Source organism: Cygnus olor, chromosome 3, assembly GCF_009769625.2.
Source record: "Cygnus olor isolate bCygOlo1 chromosome 3, bCygOlo1.pri.v2, whole genome shotgun sequence".
Lineage (NCBI taxonomy): Eukaryota > Metazoa > Chordata > Aves > Anseriformes > Anatidae > Cygnus > Cygnus olor.
Window position 1 is genome coordinate 82,695,397 of NC_049171.1, and position 17,711 is coordinate 82,713,107.

The 17,711-nt window shown below is 35.7% G+C and overlaps 1 protein-coding gene across 7 annotated transcripts in view; it reads right to left on the reverse strand.

Moving 5' to 3' along the window:
- The window catches only part of RGS7 (regulator of G protein signaling 7), a 260,078-nt gene that overhangs the window by 143,768 nt on the left and 98,599 nt on the right, over positions 1 to 17,711 (reverse strand). For all 7 annotated transcript variants that reach the window (XM_040552619.1, XM_040552614.1, XM_040552616.1 and 4 more), the window contains one exon: positions 5,038 to 5,134. In XM_040552619.1, the coding sequence (XP_040408553.1) occupies positions 5,038 to 5,134 (97 nt within the window). The remainder of the gene's footprint in view (positions 1 to 5,037; positions 5,135 to 17,711) is intronic.

Consider the following 17,711-nt stretch of genomic DNA (forward strand, 5'->3'; position numbering starts at 1 on the left):
GGTTCTGTTTGCAAATAACCAGGAGCTGATGTAGCATAAAGTACCCAGCAATGACTCTACTGTTAAATTATACCCGTAGGAGAGTGCAGGAAAAGGATTAGTGTGATGAAGGAACGGAGAGAAAAAGAAAGTGGGAACCTCTCACCAACCCAACACTGGAGACTCACTGAAGGGGGAAAAACGTCCATAAAATCATAAAATCAAGGGCTTAGGATAAGGGAATCCTAGTTTCTCTCACATGGTTAATTTATTCTGGAAAAGATATAAAAAATGGAAATTCCCAAATCCTTGTATTTACCTATAATGCAACATTACTTTGCTTCAAAGACACCAGGTGATTGAGGTATTGTATTATTTTTTTTTAAATTATTATTATTATTGTTTTTTTTTTTTCCCTGTCAATCCAAGTAGCAGAGTTTTCTCTTTTATCTTTTCAGTTAGGTAATCTTTGGTACTGAACTGGATAAACCTATCAACTCATTTCACATACAGCACTGAACAGTCATCAGATGCTAACAACTCATTACTCAGCTGGGTAAGATCAAAACTAATGACAGATGAAACACTCACTTTCTTGTTATTAGTCCCCTGAGTCATCCAGTTCCCCCTGTCCTGCACTTCATATTTTGCTGCCTGCCTCTATATAACAAGCAATACTGTTGCTGCAGGCAGCTCCTGTGATTCATACCTGGGGCTCACCCACCTATGATTTGTGGGTGAGATGAGCTACCATGACACTGCTTTATTCTGGGGTCTCGCTCACTACCTCTGACCAGACTATTGAGACTGCCAGCTTGCTTTTGGGTCGAGGAGGGCTTAAACACATTAATCCCTTGTTTTAACCAAGCATACTATAATGCTAAAATAAAGAGTGGAAATGAATGATTATGTGAATACATTTGCTAATCTCAATGCAACCTCTCGTTATCTTAACAATTTCCCAGATAGAAAAGAAAAAAGCATTTTCTAAGATAAGGAAAAATGATGAATAAAAATGTCATATGATGGCAATAAACTTTCTAAAAATCAGAAAACGTAATGTCTATAGGGAATAGGAATGAGAAATCTAGGAATGAGAAAAAAAAAAAAAAAGACTTCACATTGATTATATTTTCCTGGGAAAGGTAAATGAACCTTTTCACTTTCCCTTTGACTAAGATGTTATAAACCATCATTCTACTGATCTCCTTCTCTTATCATTGTTGGTTGAAGCTGTGACTACTTTCTAAAAGTATTGAGCCACAGAACAGAAGCAGACAGGAACGACTAGTATGAACATACTTTCCTTAGCTATTTTTTATCATCTCTGTGTGTATTCTGTAATTGAACTTACATTTCTCTTATATCACCCTCCTCCTTCAACAAAAGCATTAAACTATGTCCCTTATATACATTTACACCCCACTCAATGGGCACATTCTCCACAGATTTTATTCAGTTTTTCCCGCCATCACATTCATCAGCAAGCACATCCAAGTAGCGTCCATTTTAAAGTCCTATAAAGCATCACACTGGTGATCTATAACAACCATATGATACCAATCTGTCACTGTATTTATCTCAACAAAATATCCACATTCTGATTAGCTCTTGAAGCTTTCGGTACTAATACTGACCAATCCACCCACCCTGCAAAGACCCCCAAAACAAATGCTCAACTACTGCACTGCTTTATCCATAAACTGAATGCTTCTTTCTACTCAAAAGTGAACAGCAAAACATTGGCATTTACTTGCTCTCTCTTCTTAGTAAAAATAAAGATGATATTTTAGAGCTTCTTCTAATCCCTATGATTCATATGTCAGACTCCCTACATTCATCATTTCAAGCAAGTTTTTTTTATCCATTTCCAGGCCTAATGGTGAACCATGTCCCTGGCAAATTGCCTTCTTTTTATTCCTAATGCTCTAATCAGTATTAGTAAAGAATGCACACGGCAATCTTCATGCAATTATTATTGTTGACTGGCAAGACGTCTATATAAACTATTTTCTTCACTCCTCCAAAACATTTTAAAACCATGGAGAGAACAACAGCAAGCACTTCTTTTGTTCATCAAAATGCATAATCACATAGAAAGAGCAAATTCTCCTGCTTATTTTTTCTCCTTGGAGCCTTTAAAGTTTCAAATCAAAGCCACAATATATATCTGATAAATAACATAACTATGACTCCACCTACAAGAGACTACAGATTGTAGAATTACAGGGCATCCTGCATTACTGTAGTGTAGCCAGCTATCAAGTACTGTTTCAGATATGTGCCTTCTGAACATTGAGTTCCCATGACTGTGGTCATCAGCGTTAATGGCAGAAAATTACTTAGATCCACAGACATTGATAACTAGAATTTTACCCCAAGAACCACATGGAAAAAACTTTGGTGTCAACTTCAAGCCCGGCTATAGACAAGTATGCCAGACATGTAGCAATATACTCGAGGCTATCAAGAAAGCTGACTCAGCCCCTCCCTCAAGAGACTGATGTACAACCAATTTAGTTCAGTAGTTCAGTTCAGAGATAGTTCTGACTCTTTTATACACTTTTATAACAAAACAAAGCAACAACAAAAAGAAAAGCTGTACAGCTCACCAGTTTTAAGTTTAAATAACACTATACGAAATACTTTATGGAGTAAACAACCTCCATACAAACTTTTAGTTTACATTGCCAACTTCTATCATGTACCATCATTTTATACTGGACTCATTCTGAACTTACGCAGAAGAGCGGTACCCAGCCTACAGCATCCTAACTGTGCACTTGGAAATCAGTCAATTTCTTCTAGTTTCTTCAAGCCAATAATATAAGTAGGATTCTATGAAAGATCCTATAGTAGCCTTAGTAGCTCACAAATCTTATCTTAAAATAAATTATTTTAATAACCCCATTGTCACTAAACTCCCCATTAATGTTATGAGCTTACGTAGTGACTAGTGAAAGACTACATCAAAGCACAGAGATAATCTATTCTATGCTAGACATTCCAATGAATTGGACCAAGCATTCAAGAAAACCTATTATTTGCATTGTGTTGCAAAATAAAAATAAAACAGCTCCTTTAAAATTATATTCACTGGTCTTTCCATCACCTCATATGTGAAACACTCCCTCTAATTTATCCATTAGCACTGCTGAATGTAATCTGTCTCTAAGGAGATGTACACATGTGCTTCACTGAATTCAGATTTTGCTATCAGTTATTGTTGAGTCTTCTTTTTCACAGTCTCTTCTTCAATTCTCATCGTGGTCTATGTTCTACACTTTTGATGATCAAGATGATCAAGAGACCTAGTAGCTACTAAAAAAATCAGTAAAATGACACAGACAAAACAAATAACGCGTACGGAAGTCTGGGAGAACATTTCATAGAGGAATATTGGTCTACAATTGAAAGCCTGCTTCCGTTTTCTCAGAAACATTCACTATACAGAATGCAATGAGAAAATGAGCATGAAAATGCTCAAAGAAAGTGTGTGGCTATGGATTTTCACACTCAAGATAATAATGTGAATGGTGATAAGCATATTATATTGTTCATCATAAAAATAGATTATTCCACTCTCAGAGAAGCTGTTACTTGAACGATAGCTTACACCATAGCGTTATATATGTTTAAGCAGACAGATAACATTGTCTGCAATGTTATTTGTCTGCATAAAGCAATTTCCAGCAGAATTCCCATTAAAAGTGATCAGTGTAGGACTTAAAGTACAACCTAGCAAATCTGTTTTCAGCCAGTTGTGTACTAGGGTGCATGGTATATTAGTCTGTTTTCTACAATGCTCCTCACGCATATTCATCTACTTGCTGCGTCTAGGCTGAGCCTAGTTGCAAATAACATTGTGGATGACTCAGCCTGAGGTGAACCATCATTACAAAGACCATCTGCTATAGCACATTTTCAGTTCTCTCTGTTCAAAGACCTAATTGAACTAACCCTCAGAAGCAGTAGCTGGATGAGGTACTTCAACAAGACTCTGTAAGGGCTAGAATCTATTATAAAAATATTTTTGGCCAAAATCATACCAGGCATACAGTATACTGTTACAACGGCCCCAGAAGGCAGTTAATGTCAGATTTAATTAATACAGACCTATACTGAAAACGCCACATATAGTATTTGCTTGGACTAACTTTAAAAAAATAAATATATAAGTAGCTGGTCATGTACACTGTAGAATATCTGTTCTGTGAATTATACATATCTTGATGTAAAACAAGCTTTGAATGCAATCACAGAATCACAGAATGGTTGAGGTTGGAAGGTACCTCTGGAGATCATCTAGTCCAGCTCAAGCATGCCCACGTAGAGCAGAACACGTTATACAGCATCACGCCCAGGTAGGTTGAAAATATCTCTAGAGAAGGAGACTCCACAACCTCTCTGGGCAATTTGTCACCCACACCATAAAGACGAAACCATTAGTTCATCAACCCAAGAAGCTACAGCGCAGAATAATTCTGAGGTGTTCCATATTTACCCCCTTGTTTTCAGAGATTTATATTTTGACATACACGACATATTGGAGACCTGTCCAGGATTGCTTTTTTTTTTTTTTTTCCATTATCCATTTCACCTCCTGGATGCAGGTCACTGGAATGCTGTTATCCAAATTAGTCTGCAATTCACCAGCTCTTTGAATTTATGCCACAGATACATTTGCTGCTTAGTCAATCCGATACACCCCTGAATGTGGATGAAAATGTGAATAGTAAGTCCCACACATCTATGGGTTTGCATTCTTCATCAAATAGCTTGCAAACTCATAACCAAGCATATTTTTATCAGGCAACCTCAACTAAATTATTTCTTTTTGAAAGATTTCAAGAAATAAATTGAATAAAAATGGTTTATTTCAACAATTTCTATTATTAAAGTACTGAAAGGACAGTCAATGTCTCCTTCAGACCAAGTGACTGTGAATAGCACTCACAGTATTTCACATAGCACTCAGTTAAATACTTGTCATTTGAGCATCCCCTTACATAATAGGGTGGGAACTTCAAATAATATCAAATTCACTTTGACTCTTACCAGAAAAGACACTGGGGATCTTGGAAAGAAAACTTTTGACTGTACGAATAGGAATCCCATTTTTCTCATCTTGCATGCGGGCTATGACATCTTCCATCTGCAAACAGAGTAAAAAAAAAAAAAAAAAAAAAAAAAAAGGAAAGAATAAAGAAATCCAGAATTATTACCTAAAAGTACTTCTCCAAGAAATCTTAGATCAATCTTTGAAAATGAAGGGTCTATTAATACTTTTTTTTTTTTTTTAGTTTACAATTTATAGTTTGTATTTTTATTGATCAGGATAAAGTATTGGAAGTACTTTAGCATAGACGATAATAAATTAATGTATGTTCTCAAAGTTTTTTGAGAAGGAGATACCAAGGCAGAAGAGATATAGTTAAAATATTTAAAGGTAGTCAAATACCATTGCTGGATACAGAACTTCACGTTTGATTGTATTACTGGTATTGTACCTAATAGAATAAACTCATTCAGCCTTGCATGGTACTGACACAGCTGTCAAAAAGGCTGTTATAAAACAAAAATAGAGCTTTTAAGTTCAAAGCAAAAATTCCCTATTTTCTTTTGAGAAGAGGAGAAAATTACATCGTGATGCAATTTTGCATCCCTGAAGACAACGAGGCCAGAAACATTTTCTTTTTTTTTTTTAGTAGGTAATGGAGTGGATACAGCTTTATTTTAAATCACTTTGCTGAATATTTTTTTCCATATTTTCCACATGTGATAACTGATTTTTTCTAACTCAATTTTATAGGATAATTTGGCCAGTGTATTTTGTATTTTAAACTCAACACAGAAATCTGCTTTGTTGTGAACTATGAACAAGTCCCTTTGTTGGAAAACACAAAGAATATTACAGCCAACAATGCTAGTTTTATTCTTGCACATTTCATAATTTAAGTTTACATACGAAATAACTTCCACCTTTCTTCCATTTCCTTCTTTGAATACCTAACCTCTCAAAATATAAAATAATATTCTGGTAAAATCAATTACAATTATCCCTCCTCCTTCCTTAAATTACCAACATACTCCATATGAAAAAAGGGTTTCCGCATGACTGAGCATTTCTTATTATTAGTCAAATCTTTAAAAAAACATGCTGTCTTAACTCTGTTTCCCAATAAGTTTCTAAAAAAAAAAAAAAAAAATTAATTAAAATTTGTGGATGGGTGGTGTTGAGACAAAGAGAAAAACATACCAAATTGTCCCTTTTTATCTGCAGAAGTCAGATGACTCAAATCAGCAAGCAGCAAATCAGCATTATTAGCAGCTGTGAATTAATTTGCCCAATGGGGGTGTTGTACAGAGTCAGGGAAGAGAGAGGGAGCTGGGGCCACAAGTTACTTAGGAAAAAAGAACAAAAATCTATACCAAAAATGAAAAAAAAAATCAATAAATTCCACTGCTTATGGAAAACCTGTTTACACAGAATGCATCTGGAGGTTCATATGCTCCATCAGCTAACAGATCACACATTAACAACCCAAGGAACACAAATCCAGTGGACTAGTCTGGAATAAAAAGCACCCAAAAGAAGCAGACATTGTTAGCGTAGCATAGAGCAAGATGTTGAAGACTGAGCCTATTCCTCTGAATTAAAGAATATACAAATGTAACTCCAAAGAAAGGCAGCAATGTTCTTTGTAATGATTAATCAAATACTAAATCATTTCAGGACTTTCATCTGACGTGGAATTTAATTATTTAAATAAAAAAGGCTAGTAATAATGTTCTGAAGAAACTGTCAAGTAGACAAACTGTTGTCTGCAAAATGGAATCTGTCCCTACATTTATTATCCATACAATAAGTGAAAGCTTGTTTCAGCTCTTTCTATATCCAGTTGGGAAACTGTTTTAATGAGCTCCTAAATGAAAAAGAAGTCGCTCAAATTCAGGTTAGTATCTTTGCTTTAAGCAAGAACATAAAACTATACCCATAGGTGTATGGGTGTTCTATGGAAATGAACAGAAGTAAATTCGATGATAAATTCTGCATATGCAGTGTAAACTTAGAGGAATATTGCTAGAACTGCAGACTAAATAATAATATATGCTATAGTGGGCAACATAAGGCAACATGATAAAAATACATTTGCATTATAATAAGTACTCCTACAATTGTAGGACTCAATCCTGGAACATAATATTCCAGAAACTGATATGCAGTAACTTCTTTCTCAGGAATGGTGCAAGAGTGCAAAACATTCAATGCTTAGCATTCCTCATGCTGTCAGTAGTCGATCTTCTGAGGGTATATAGAATAAATTGCTAACTGACATTCACATATACTTTCCTGAACTTGCTTCATGGACAGGATTTAAACTTTGTAAAACTTTATTAGCCAAGTGAGATTTAGGATGACTGTACTGCAAAATTACACCCTCCCCTGCATGTCCAGCTCAGAATATTGTTCCATGTCAGCAGGGAACACCCTCTATGAAAAAGGCAGTTCACACTCCACATATCATTGTTGCCAACTGCCTGGTTAATTCAGTGTACAAAGATTACTGCATAATGAGTGGAAATGATCTGAAACAAGGTATAACACAACACAACACACGACTCCTAATCAGTTATTGTTGACCTGGAATTCTTTCTTGTCTGTGAGTCAGATTACAAAGTTCTTATTTGTCTTGTCCCTTTTCAACCAGAAAATCTAAAAGGTCATTTGTGGTTTATGATCTTCTTAAATCTTAAAAAATAAGAAAATGCAATGTATTTTTTTTTTAAAGCTTCAATTAAAGATTCAAAAATATCTAATCCAGCATGTGCACGTCAACCATTTAAATTCAATTACATGCAGTCCATATTTCCGCAGTTTTGGTTGATTTAAATGCAGCAAATGTATGATCTCTTGCACAGAAAAACATGTCCTCCTTTAATTATATTTGGGAAGCAGCACTCAAGGCTGCCATTCATCAACAGTGACCTAAGACAATGAAAAGGGCAGAATAGTTTAATTAGAATGATAAAAGAAAATCTTGATCTAATTTTGCTTAAGAAGTCTAATCTGGGAAACACAAGCTTCTGCCTAATACAGTAATTTTCCGTCTTGATGTATCATTGCTTGCACCCCAGTTACTCAAAAGTGAAACTTAAGCAGCCTCATCTCACCTTACAAGCAGGCTTTCCCAGTCATATGCTTACCTGGCTAAGTTTGACTGCCTTTGACCATGCAATGTTGTGGTTCTTTTTTTAGCCCTAAGCCTTCTCAGAGAACTCAAAGAAAATGAGTGCACAAACAGCTGCCTCCTGATCTCTCTGCAAACAAAGCTAAATGTGCACAAGAAAAGGAAGCTGTATAAGCCCACTTCTTACCACTTCTCAGTCATCATTACAGAATTAATAGAGAAAGCGTACCTAGAAAAAAGTTCACAATGCAGCAAAGATTCTACAGGAGCTTTTATAAATAACTGTATACATCAAAAAATGTGCCATTTTTTTACTAGTGAGCCTGTTCTAAACCTGGCAAAACTCACTTTCTGTTGCACAGACAACTCAGATCAAATTTAAAACACAATATTAATATTTAAAACCTCACTTGCCTCCTTGTGAAGATAATTTGCAATCTTGATCTGGACATACAAGGGCTCTCTCAACTTTATTTCAAAGACTAACTCTACAACAACAGTGACAACGCATCTTATATGAAGCAAAAGAAAAAGAAGGGTGATAGTGAGATCCTGTAATAGAGAGGTTGCAGGAGCCGCCACCTAATACAAATTCTGACTCTGATCCAAACTCACTGAGAGCTAGGCATGGAGATGTACTTGACTTACCCCAGGGGCCCACCACCAGTAGTATCTGCCTGCAGGAGAAATAGATTGAAAGTTGCCAAGTGGGAAGCAAAGGTGATGGTTCTCAGTTGTGTGATCTGCTAAACGTCCCTGGAAGGACTACGCTTATTTGCGTTATTTTCCTAATTGATAGGATTGCAAGAGGTTTCCGACATATGGGGTATAATTTGCCTCCTTTTTCTTTAATCAGTCACTACCCAAAGGTGTTTCGTCTTTCTCCATTGCTGACAGTGGAAGTCTTGACAACAAACCAGGACTAGTATCTGTTAGCTACTTACAGCTAGGTGAAATCCAACTCCTAAGAGCAGAATTTCTGTAGCTCTAGATTTCAAAGACATGTGATTTGGGGTGACCCAGACCTCTAAATTTCTAAATCTAAGTATGAATTTCATTGCTAAGCATCCACATCTTGCAAAAATTATCCTCTTGCACCATACTCCAGCATCACTGCTTGATAAGCATTTTTTTTGTATGAATTCAGAGACAAAACTTTAAAAGTTTGTCAGTGCAGTACAAAATTGTTTTCTTCCTTTAAAAGCAAGCCTAAATCAACCTCACATACAGATGGTAACCAGATACGAGGATTTAAAGACTAGAAAAAGAAGCCAATGTAACTAACTAAAGTTCAGAAGATTCAAAAGCTCAAAGCCTTGATCTACTTACACATTTAAAGAAATCTCAATTCTTTCCTGTGATCATATCTTAAAATGAATTTCAGTGCCAGGGAATTAAAAGTATACCAAGCAACACAAGAAAAACACTAAGCATAACTTTGTTCTCAGTTGCCATACCTTAGAACTGGTGTCCACCCACACTGGAACTTTGCCATTGACTTTGCTAAAATCTTTCTTCTTTGTTCTGTCTAAATGAAGGAGTAGAGTAACCCAGTGGAACTAACTACAGACCTCATCCAAACTTTTTAACAAAGCACAAGGTACAATATGTAATAACTTCTTACATTTTATTTTCAGCAAAGCTATCTTTACAGGACACAACCCAATGGAAAAAACACTGCTGACAAAATTTTTAGAAGTTTCCCTAGACATTTTTTTCCCTCCTTGTTTAAACAAATGACAGTCAGAGCTTTTCAGTGCAGCTGGCCAGCAGCTGGCTGGCCCTGCATGCAGAGAGACACACACAAAGCAACACGGGCTGAACAAAGCCAGCAGGGTGGGAGAAAGCTGCAAGGGTCCTTACAATGTAATGGCTGCTCTTCCATTTTCCAACACACACTAACTATATACTATCACCCTGCTGGTATTATACTGATAATAAATTATCTGTATCTGCTCTTGCTGTCAACAGTAATCCTCTATTGAAAGTCCATTGTACCGTATATGCTCCCTCACACGCTGCCAATTCCACTAAAGAATTTCTGTTGAGACTCCCATCAGGTAAAAAGCCTGGAATTACCGGGTACAGAGAATTTGGAATAATGTCTTTTGCTGTGCTTCACAGAGGCAAAAATCTGTATGTTTACATGAATGGCTAAACTACGTCATCAGAGCTACGCTTTAGGAACCTCACAGTCTCTTTCTTCCCTGTGAGCCACTCTTTACCTGGACTACACATGCCAACAATCACTGCCATATCCTCCTTTAATTGAATCATCACAGTGCCACCTGAGAGCTGCCCGACTCAATGAACCAAGGGACTTTGTTCAGCTAATCAAGCTGTATCACAGAGAAGAAAAGAGCACAAAATACAGGAACTACAACTCCCAGGAGGCTGCACCGATGAGCACAGATACAGGCAAGCTCATTGCCAGTGGTACTCACCAAACTAAACCAAACCAGTTCAGGAGTGATGATAACTCTTTTTGTAAATCATGTAGAAATGAGGTAGTGTGTCAGCTCTATATCCAAGATTTTAGCATTCTTGCTTTCATGCAGAATTGGGTTATTTCAACTCTTCCTTCCCACTTGGGATGAAAACAAAGTTTAAAGCATCCACAAGCCCAGAAAAGTACATTTAAATTTTTGTCTAAAGTCCAACACTGAAAGATGGCTTAAAATATGTAAGATTAACCTGGCAATGACTAACTGTCACTGACTAACTAAATCAAACTGGCAATGACTAACATGTATAGGAGCAGGGAGCTGCCCTAAGTACTCTCTGATAAACATCAAATTAGAAAACAACTTATTCAATGAAAAGAATACAAATTTTTAGACTGGTCCCATCCTCTTCAAAACCTCTGTTCCTGCAGTACATATTTGACACCATAAAATCAAATGACAAATCAACATGAGTTTCCAGTCATGTTAAAGGGAAGTAATGGAGACAGTTAAAGAGTTTAATTTACTACATGTAGCTATGACACTGAAAACTCTGCCTTGTGGTCATTTCTAACTGCAGAATGAAGTCATTGGTGTGAGCAAATTGTTCGTGCTCTCTCCTCAAACAGGGCACTCATGGAGGGCCAAAGAAGTTCTGGCTTCATATGTAGTGCAATATTCTCTGTTGAGGCGTTACCCATCTTCACTCTTACATCTGCATTTGTAGAAATGTGGTGAATTTCTAATTAAGATGCAAATTTATTCATCCTATTTATTTGTACTGTGTCAGATACGGCATATACATAATGTCCCAGATTGGTTTCAAAACCAGAGTGGTAGTGTATACACTAGAGGAATGTGCTTACATCAAATGAGTGCAGGGCAAGCCTTCACCATTTGTTAAAAATAAGATTATTTTGAATTTGCTTAAAAATCAATGCCAGTTCTGTGCAAGTATTATTGAGACTTGAGTTTATCCTATTCAGACAAATGGTCCCCCTGGACTTGTTTCTTGCATTACCCAGACAAGTTTATAGTCCAAGGGACCATTAATGAACATGCACTTACTGAGACACAGCTAGGCTGCTATAAAAGAAACAACATCCACCTGCCAACAGTGCTGAACTATGTAAAAATAAAGCCGATGAAAATAATTCCCTTCCTAGATATGTTCTTTTAAAGAGGAAAAAAGCATACTCTTCATATAAAGTTTACTTAAACCACATAGAATATTCAAAATCAGATAAGTTACTGGCAGCTCAGATGTCAACAACTGCAGTATTGCAAAGAATTTTCTACAAGGTTATGTTACAATATGTGCTCCTCTCTGGGAGAGAGTAAGTATTTCTGAGTATGAAATACAGTGTCTGCACCGAAAATGCTGGAAAAATAATAATAAATGATCTGCTGAAACAGAACTTAGTTGAGCTTTTTTTTGTACTTTCTGGATGAAGGAAAAACTAAAAGCATACTTTGAACTCCTGTGATTAACCTGTAATCATGTGGCATGTTTAAAGGCCACAACTGTCAGTGACCTCTAATTAAAGAATGGATAAAGGTTAATCCCCATAACATAAATTCATGCAATATTGAATGGAACACCTTGAAGATACCACACAGTTCTGCATTCTGCAGGCAGTGATTTAGGGAAGCTCAACTGAAAAGCTGAACTCTGTGATCCTAAATGGACACTTCAGAACAATACTGCAAAAATGTTTAAAAGGTTTGATTTTTTTTTCCAAGGAGGAACAAAAGCAAAATGTCAATATTCGACAGGAAAAAAAAGAAAAAAAAAAAAAAACGAACTGACTGGTACCCTGATCAGTGTACAGGCCAACATTTTAAAGAATAAAACACAAACACAGATTTTTATTGTAACAGGTAGCTAATGAGCAATTGTGACTTCATAAAAAACATTCACAAAACTATTAGCTGTAGGATATAGCAGTCACAATATATTAAGCTACCTAAACAAAGAGGCATTTCCCAGGAAAACAATTATTTTATTCCAAAATATTGTCACTCAATCTTGAAGTACACAAAACAGATGTTTTCTAAGTTGGTATAGCTTTCTTATGTCATCTATTATTAATGGTTTTAAGTCCAAATTTGTGTGGTTGGAAACCTTTTTCATGGCTTGTCAGATGATCCAAAACACAACAAAGCTGCATCACAACAGCATATCGTTTTAGAATTAGCTGTTGCCAAGCAAGAAGGAGAATTTTATTTTAAAAAATACATATATCATTATTCTTAGAACTAATTGACAATTACAAAAAAAAAAAAAAAACATTTTGTGAGTAATAACATTTCAGGGCAAAAAATGACAAGAAAATGGAATACCAATTTAAAAAATGAGCCTGTGTATATTTTGAGGATTTTGAGGCCTGCTCTGGAGAAGAGCTGATGATGATGCTGATCAAAGCACATGATTACTCCTCCATTCACAATGAAACTGCAAGAAGAACACTTTAGAAGATGAAGCCTAACTTGTTTGGTGATTTCTGCACTGCTATCTACCCTGGGGTGATGGAAAACTGAAGAAGACAAGCTGGACTTCTAACATTTCATCATCTAGGGAATTGAGATACTGCTTAAAAACTAAATGTTTATCTCTCCTGGTCTTTAAACTGTTCTGAGACATTAAACTCCATTAAATACAGAAATACAATTGCTATCACCAAAACAGAATTTTAGCAGTAACTTTTAGATCTATATTTTCATAACAAAGTTGTTCTGAATAACTGTATTACAATATGGTAAGCTTTCAGTAATCAGTAACATTTGGCTTTAATATTTTTTTTGTTGATGAAGGGCTGCTGATGTAATACAGTAGTGTAGCATTACACAACAGATGGATTGGTTTCACAATAGTTTTGTTCACCTTATGTTACACAATTTATTTGAAAACAGTATTTTATTTTGCCTAATCTGAACAGACAGAAACTAGAGAGTCATGGATATTCTGGCTGTGTCTGTTTTTGAAGCATATCTAATTCACCCATTTTCATTATAAGAACAATGTAAATGAAAGGAAAACAAATTAATTGCTGAATTATTGATCAATCAAGCAAAGGTTACAGAAAAGAGAAAGGATAAAGTCAACAGACAATAAAATCATTGTACATTCTATATGAAAAAAAATATATTTTAAGGAGTGTACTGAACAAATGAAACAGAGTAGTTAAACCATTTTCTGTAAAAATTTAGCAACCAACATTCCAGTAACCCCAGGATGTTTTCCCTCTTCATTAAAAATCTTATCATCTCCTTTGAGCCAGTAGAAGTTTCAAGCCTATTCGTCTTTTCACTGCTCTTGAGAAGATCACACACAGAAGTAATTTGTCATGTCAAAGCTACCTGATACCACTCATGAAGTAGCCATTTGGGAACTGTAGTGAAAACTACAGGTTTATATAAGCAAAACATACAAGAATTAGCCTACTCTTCAGAGACAAAATGAGGTATTTCTCCGTGTCACGCAGCATTTTTTCATCTTTCATTAATTATACAAATTAGTAAAGCTTCTTATCAGAACATGACAAAATTTAAGAGTAACACAGTTCATAGGTGTTCTTATTCAGCAAGGAGAAGTTCTGCATGCATTTTTTGTAAAAAATCCTGAGGGGACCTATGTGGAGGCTACAAGCTCTTGTTTTGCAAAAGGTTTTATGGGTTTTGAAATTTATTTCAGTCTGAATGGGAAAAAAATGTATTTGCTAAGAAAAAAATAGGCAAACAAGTCAAATCTTGTCTGGTCAAGTCTGGTCAAATCTTTTTTTCTTTTGACAAAAATATTTCTGCTATTTATTAAACAAGAGTATACTTAAATAAAAGAGTAACTAAAACTATCACAGGTATTTTGCAAAGAATGCCAAACTTGCCACCATTTAATTCATAATTTCTCAACATTCCCAGAATTTTTCCAGTATAGGAATCTGCCTAATTCTAAGGTGAATTCAAAATCCAATTATCCTGTGACTGAGTATATGTTTCATGATATATACAAATTCCTGCCATTTAACTCATACACATACTCAGACTTTTTCTCTCACTCCCATTCTACATTGCCCTATTTTCTCCAGGATCCTCTACTGTGTTCAGGAGCTATTTCAATAAACCTTTATTCACCAAAGCACTTAAATACTTGGTAAACTTTAAGTCTGGAACTTCCAAAGAAAATGAAAGTACCTACACCTAATTCACCTGAAAAGACAGTGGACTGACATATCAAAAGACAGTGGGTGATGTAGCTAAGAGTACGTTCCAGTGCTTTGTGAAACAGAAACCCATTCCAATGTGACATTTTCTATATCAGAGTTTGTCTGGTTGCAGTATAATTAAAAGCTGAACACATTTTGTGATAACTGCCTTTCAACGTTTGTAATGATCACATCAGCTCTAGGACTCTATTAGTTGTTATAAAGGAATTAAAGAGATAAAAATTAACTATCCCCTTCTGTCATGCTTAATTTTTTTCTGTTTTTACAAAAAAAAGAAAAAAAAAAAACCCTCCCCTTACAAGTTCATGATATGCTGTTACAGAAAATCCAACCATACTTTAATTGCCTCAGGGAAAAAAAAAAAAAGGAATTAATGGAATTAATATCATTTTTTTAAAAAGATGATATTTTACCATCAAAACGCTAGCTTCTGAATTCTCATAATTTTGACACTTGAAAGCAAATCAGGTTTGAACGTTCTGTACTTGTCCAATTTAGTCAGTTTGACATTTACTGTATCTACATTTTATTTTTCTTTGCAGTCATATTCCTTCTGATTAGAAATATTGTCTTTATTGTCAAATTATGTTTGCACCACAAAAGAAAGTAGAGCAGCACTCATTAACAGATTTGAAATACGTGAGCTCTGAGAATTGTGAATGATGGCTATATAACCATTTGTTTAGTCTACAGGATACACAACTAGGAAAGGATATATTCTTTTGTTAGAAACCAATTCCAGTACTCACATACTATTATACTCTCTCTGTGTATACAACGAGATGAGAATAATATTAAAATCAGACACACTGTAATTTATAACCAAAAACGGATTTCAAACAAAATAATTTCAGGATTAAAGCACACCTAATCATTTGTGCATTTATTTTTGCTATGGAAAGATTAGGATTTTAGGCAAAACACTGCATTAAAGAATTAAGTGAGGAATGCTATTTTTGAGACAGATTTTGTTTTGCCAGAAGTACAGACTCATTCTAGGTATTAACTATGATGAGCAGAACATATGACTAAAGTGCTGCTTTTGCCGTTGCAAATGATACACAAAAATATTCTAGTTGGTATCTTGAATACTTTCCTCTCTCAACATAGTACAAGCTTGTGGAATCACAGCTGCTAAAATAACCAAGAGAACAACCAATGAGAAACAGGGCTGGATGATGAGTATCACAAAATTAAGTAACACTCATCTTACAGAATTATCTAGCCCCACAAATAGATAGCATATATATTGAACCCAATCGATGGAGTGCACTGAATGTCCACTTCAAAGAGTATCAAAATACATTCCCCACAACAGTGATTTTCCAGTACAGGGATGACTCCACACTGTCAGGAAGGACTCCGTCACCCGAAGATAGGAGAGACATTGCTTGTCCTCTTTCAGCAAACCTGCAGTCCTGCACCTTAGATTTTCTGTGCAAACAAGCCAAACGAGAAAGTAACATCAGGCAACTGCTTTACTGTGTCAAATAGGTCAAGAAGAAACTTGTGGATTAAGGCTCAGATTAAGGCTCAAAGGGGTAAACAATAAATGGGGGTTTGACATAAACCTATAATGTTAAGGCTGCTCTGGGCAAGGTGAGTGCATAATGGAAGTACGTACACCACACACACCTTTCTATCACTAAATCAGCCATAGGGTTGGACAAGACATAATACCTCTCAACTGATGTGTACTTACTTAACCTGAAGAGTTTCTCTTCTTTACCCTTTGTTCAGTCTTCCAGACAGCAGCATTTCAAATGAATCTAACACATTTAAAATTGTTGCCTTCTTTCATGTAATCAGTATAATCTAACATTTAGTAGCTCTTGCACAATATCTAACACTGCTCATCTCACTAAAGACAAGTGAGAGCCAGGATGCATTAGCTGACTGTGATTGTGCCAAGAGGGGTGTTACCAGTTAGCTGAAGGAATGGGATTTACAGCTTTGAGTGACCTAACTGACAGAGTAAGAACCTCTAGTGCTTCAATTCATTGCCATGACCTCAGAAGGCCTCATGTGGCATTTGCATGTTCTGAAAATATTTAAAGTACAGCAAATACCAGGATAACTTCATAATCTAGTACAGCAATTAAACCTGTGAAAAACAAATATCTCATTACAAATCCATCCACGTAAGCGGAATAGAATTTGCTTCTATCTAGCTTGCAGCTTGTTTACACTTACTGAAGTCCAAGTCACTTTGTTGCTGTTTCTGAATTTCTTATTTCTTGGATTTTTATTTTTTTTTCTTCTAAGATCTTTCTTCTCTTGCATTTTTCCCTTCAGCATACTGAGAGTGCATCCTAGATAACACTATTTTCCTAGTTTGCCAGCTACACATTCTGTATACCAAGGTGAGTTAATCAGTTGCCAACACTGCAGTAGACTCAATAAGAATCCATGTAACCCTCCTTCAGTCTCATTAGCAATATGTTTCTGGCAAGCACTACCCATCCTTCATACAAGTAAGAAAGTAAACAGATAAGTAACAACCTTTTACTTCTGTTTTGACAAAACAAAGAATTACTTGTGGTAATTCCTGTATTTACCAACCTAACTATAAGTTTGGACAACTTTCATGCCAGCCTCACTTGTCTTTTCTATGGGGTCAGAAAGCCTAATTTAATCTGTAACAGTAAAACAACTTCATAGAATATTTAACTAAGACAAGTTTGACCTCAGGATAAATAATCTGCCTATAAAAATATTTCTGTGGTTTGCCTCCACCGGAGTGGGCATATTAACCTGTCATCACAATACAAATGAAACTGGTCTGAGTGGGAGTCTCTACTAAATCCAGTTGGATCAAACCAGTAGCTTGAATGTGGGTCTTAGAAACTTTGGGACCCAAGTTCCAGATAAGA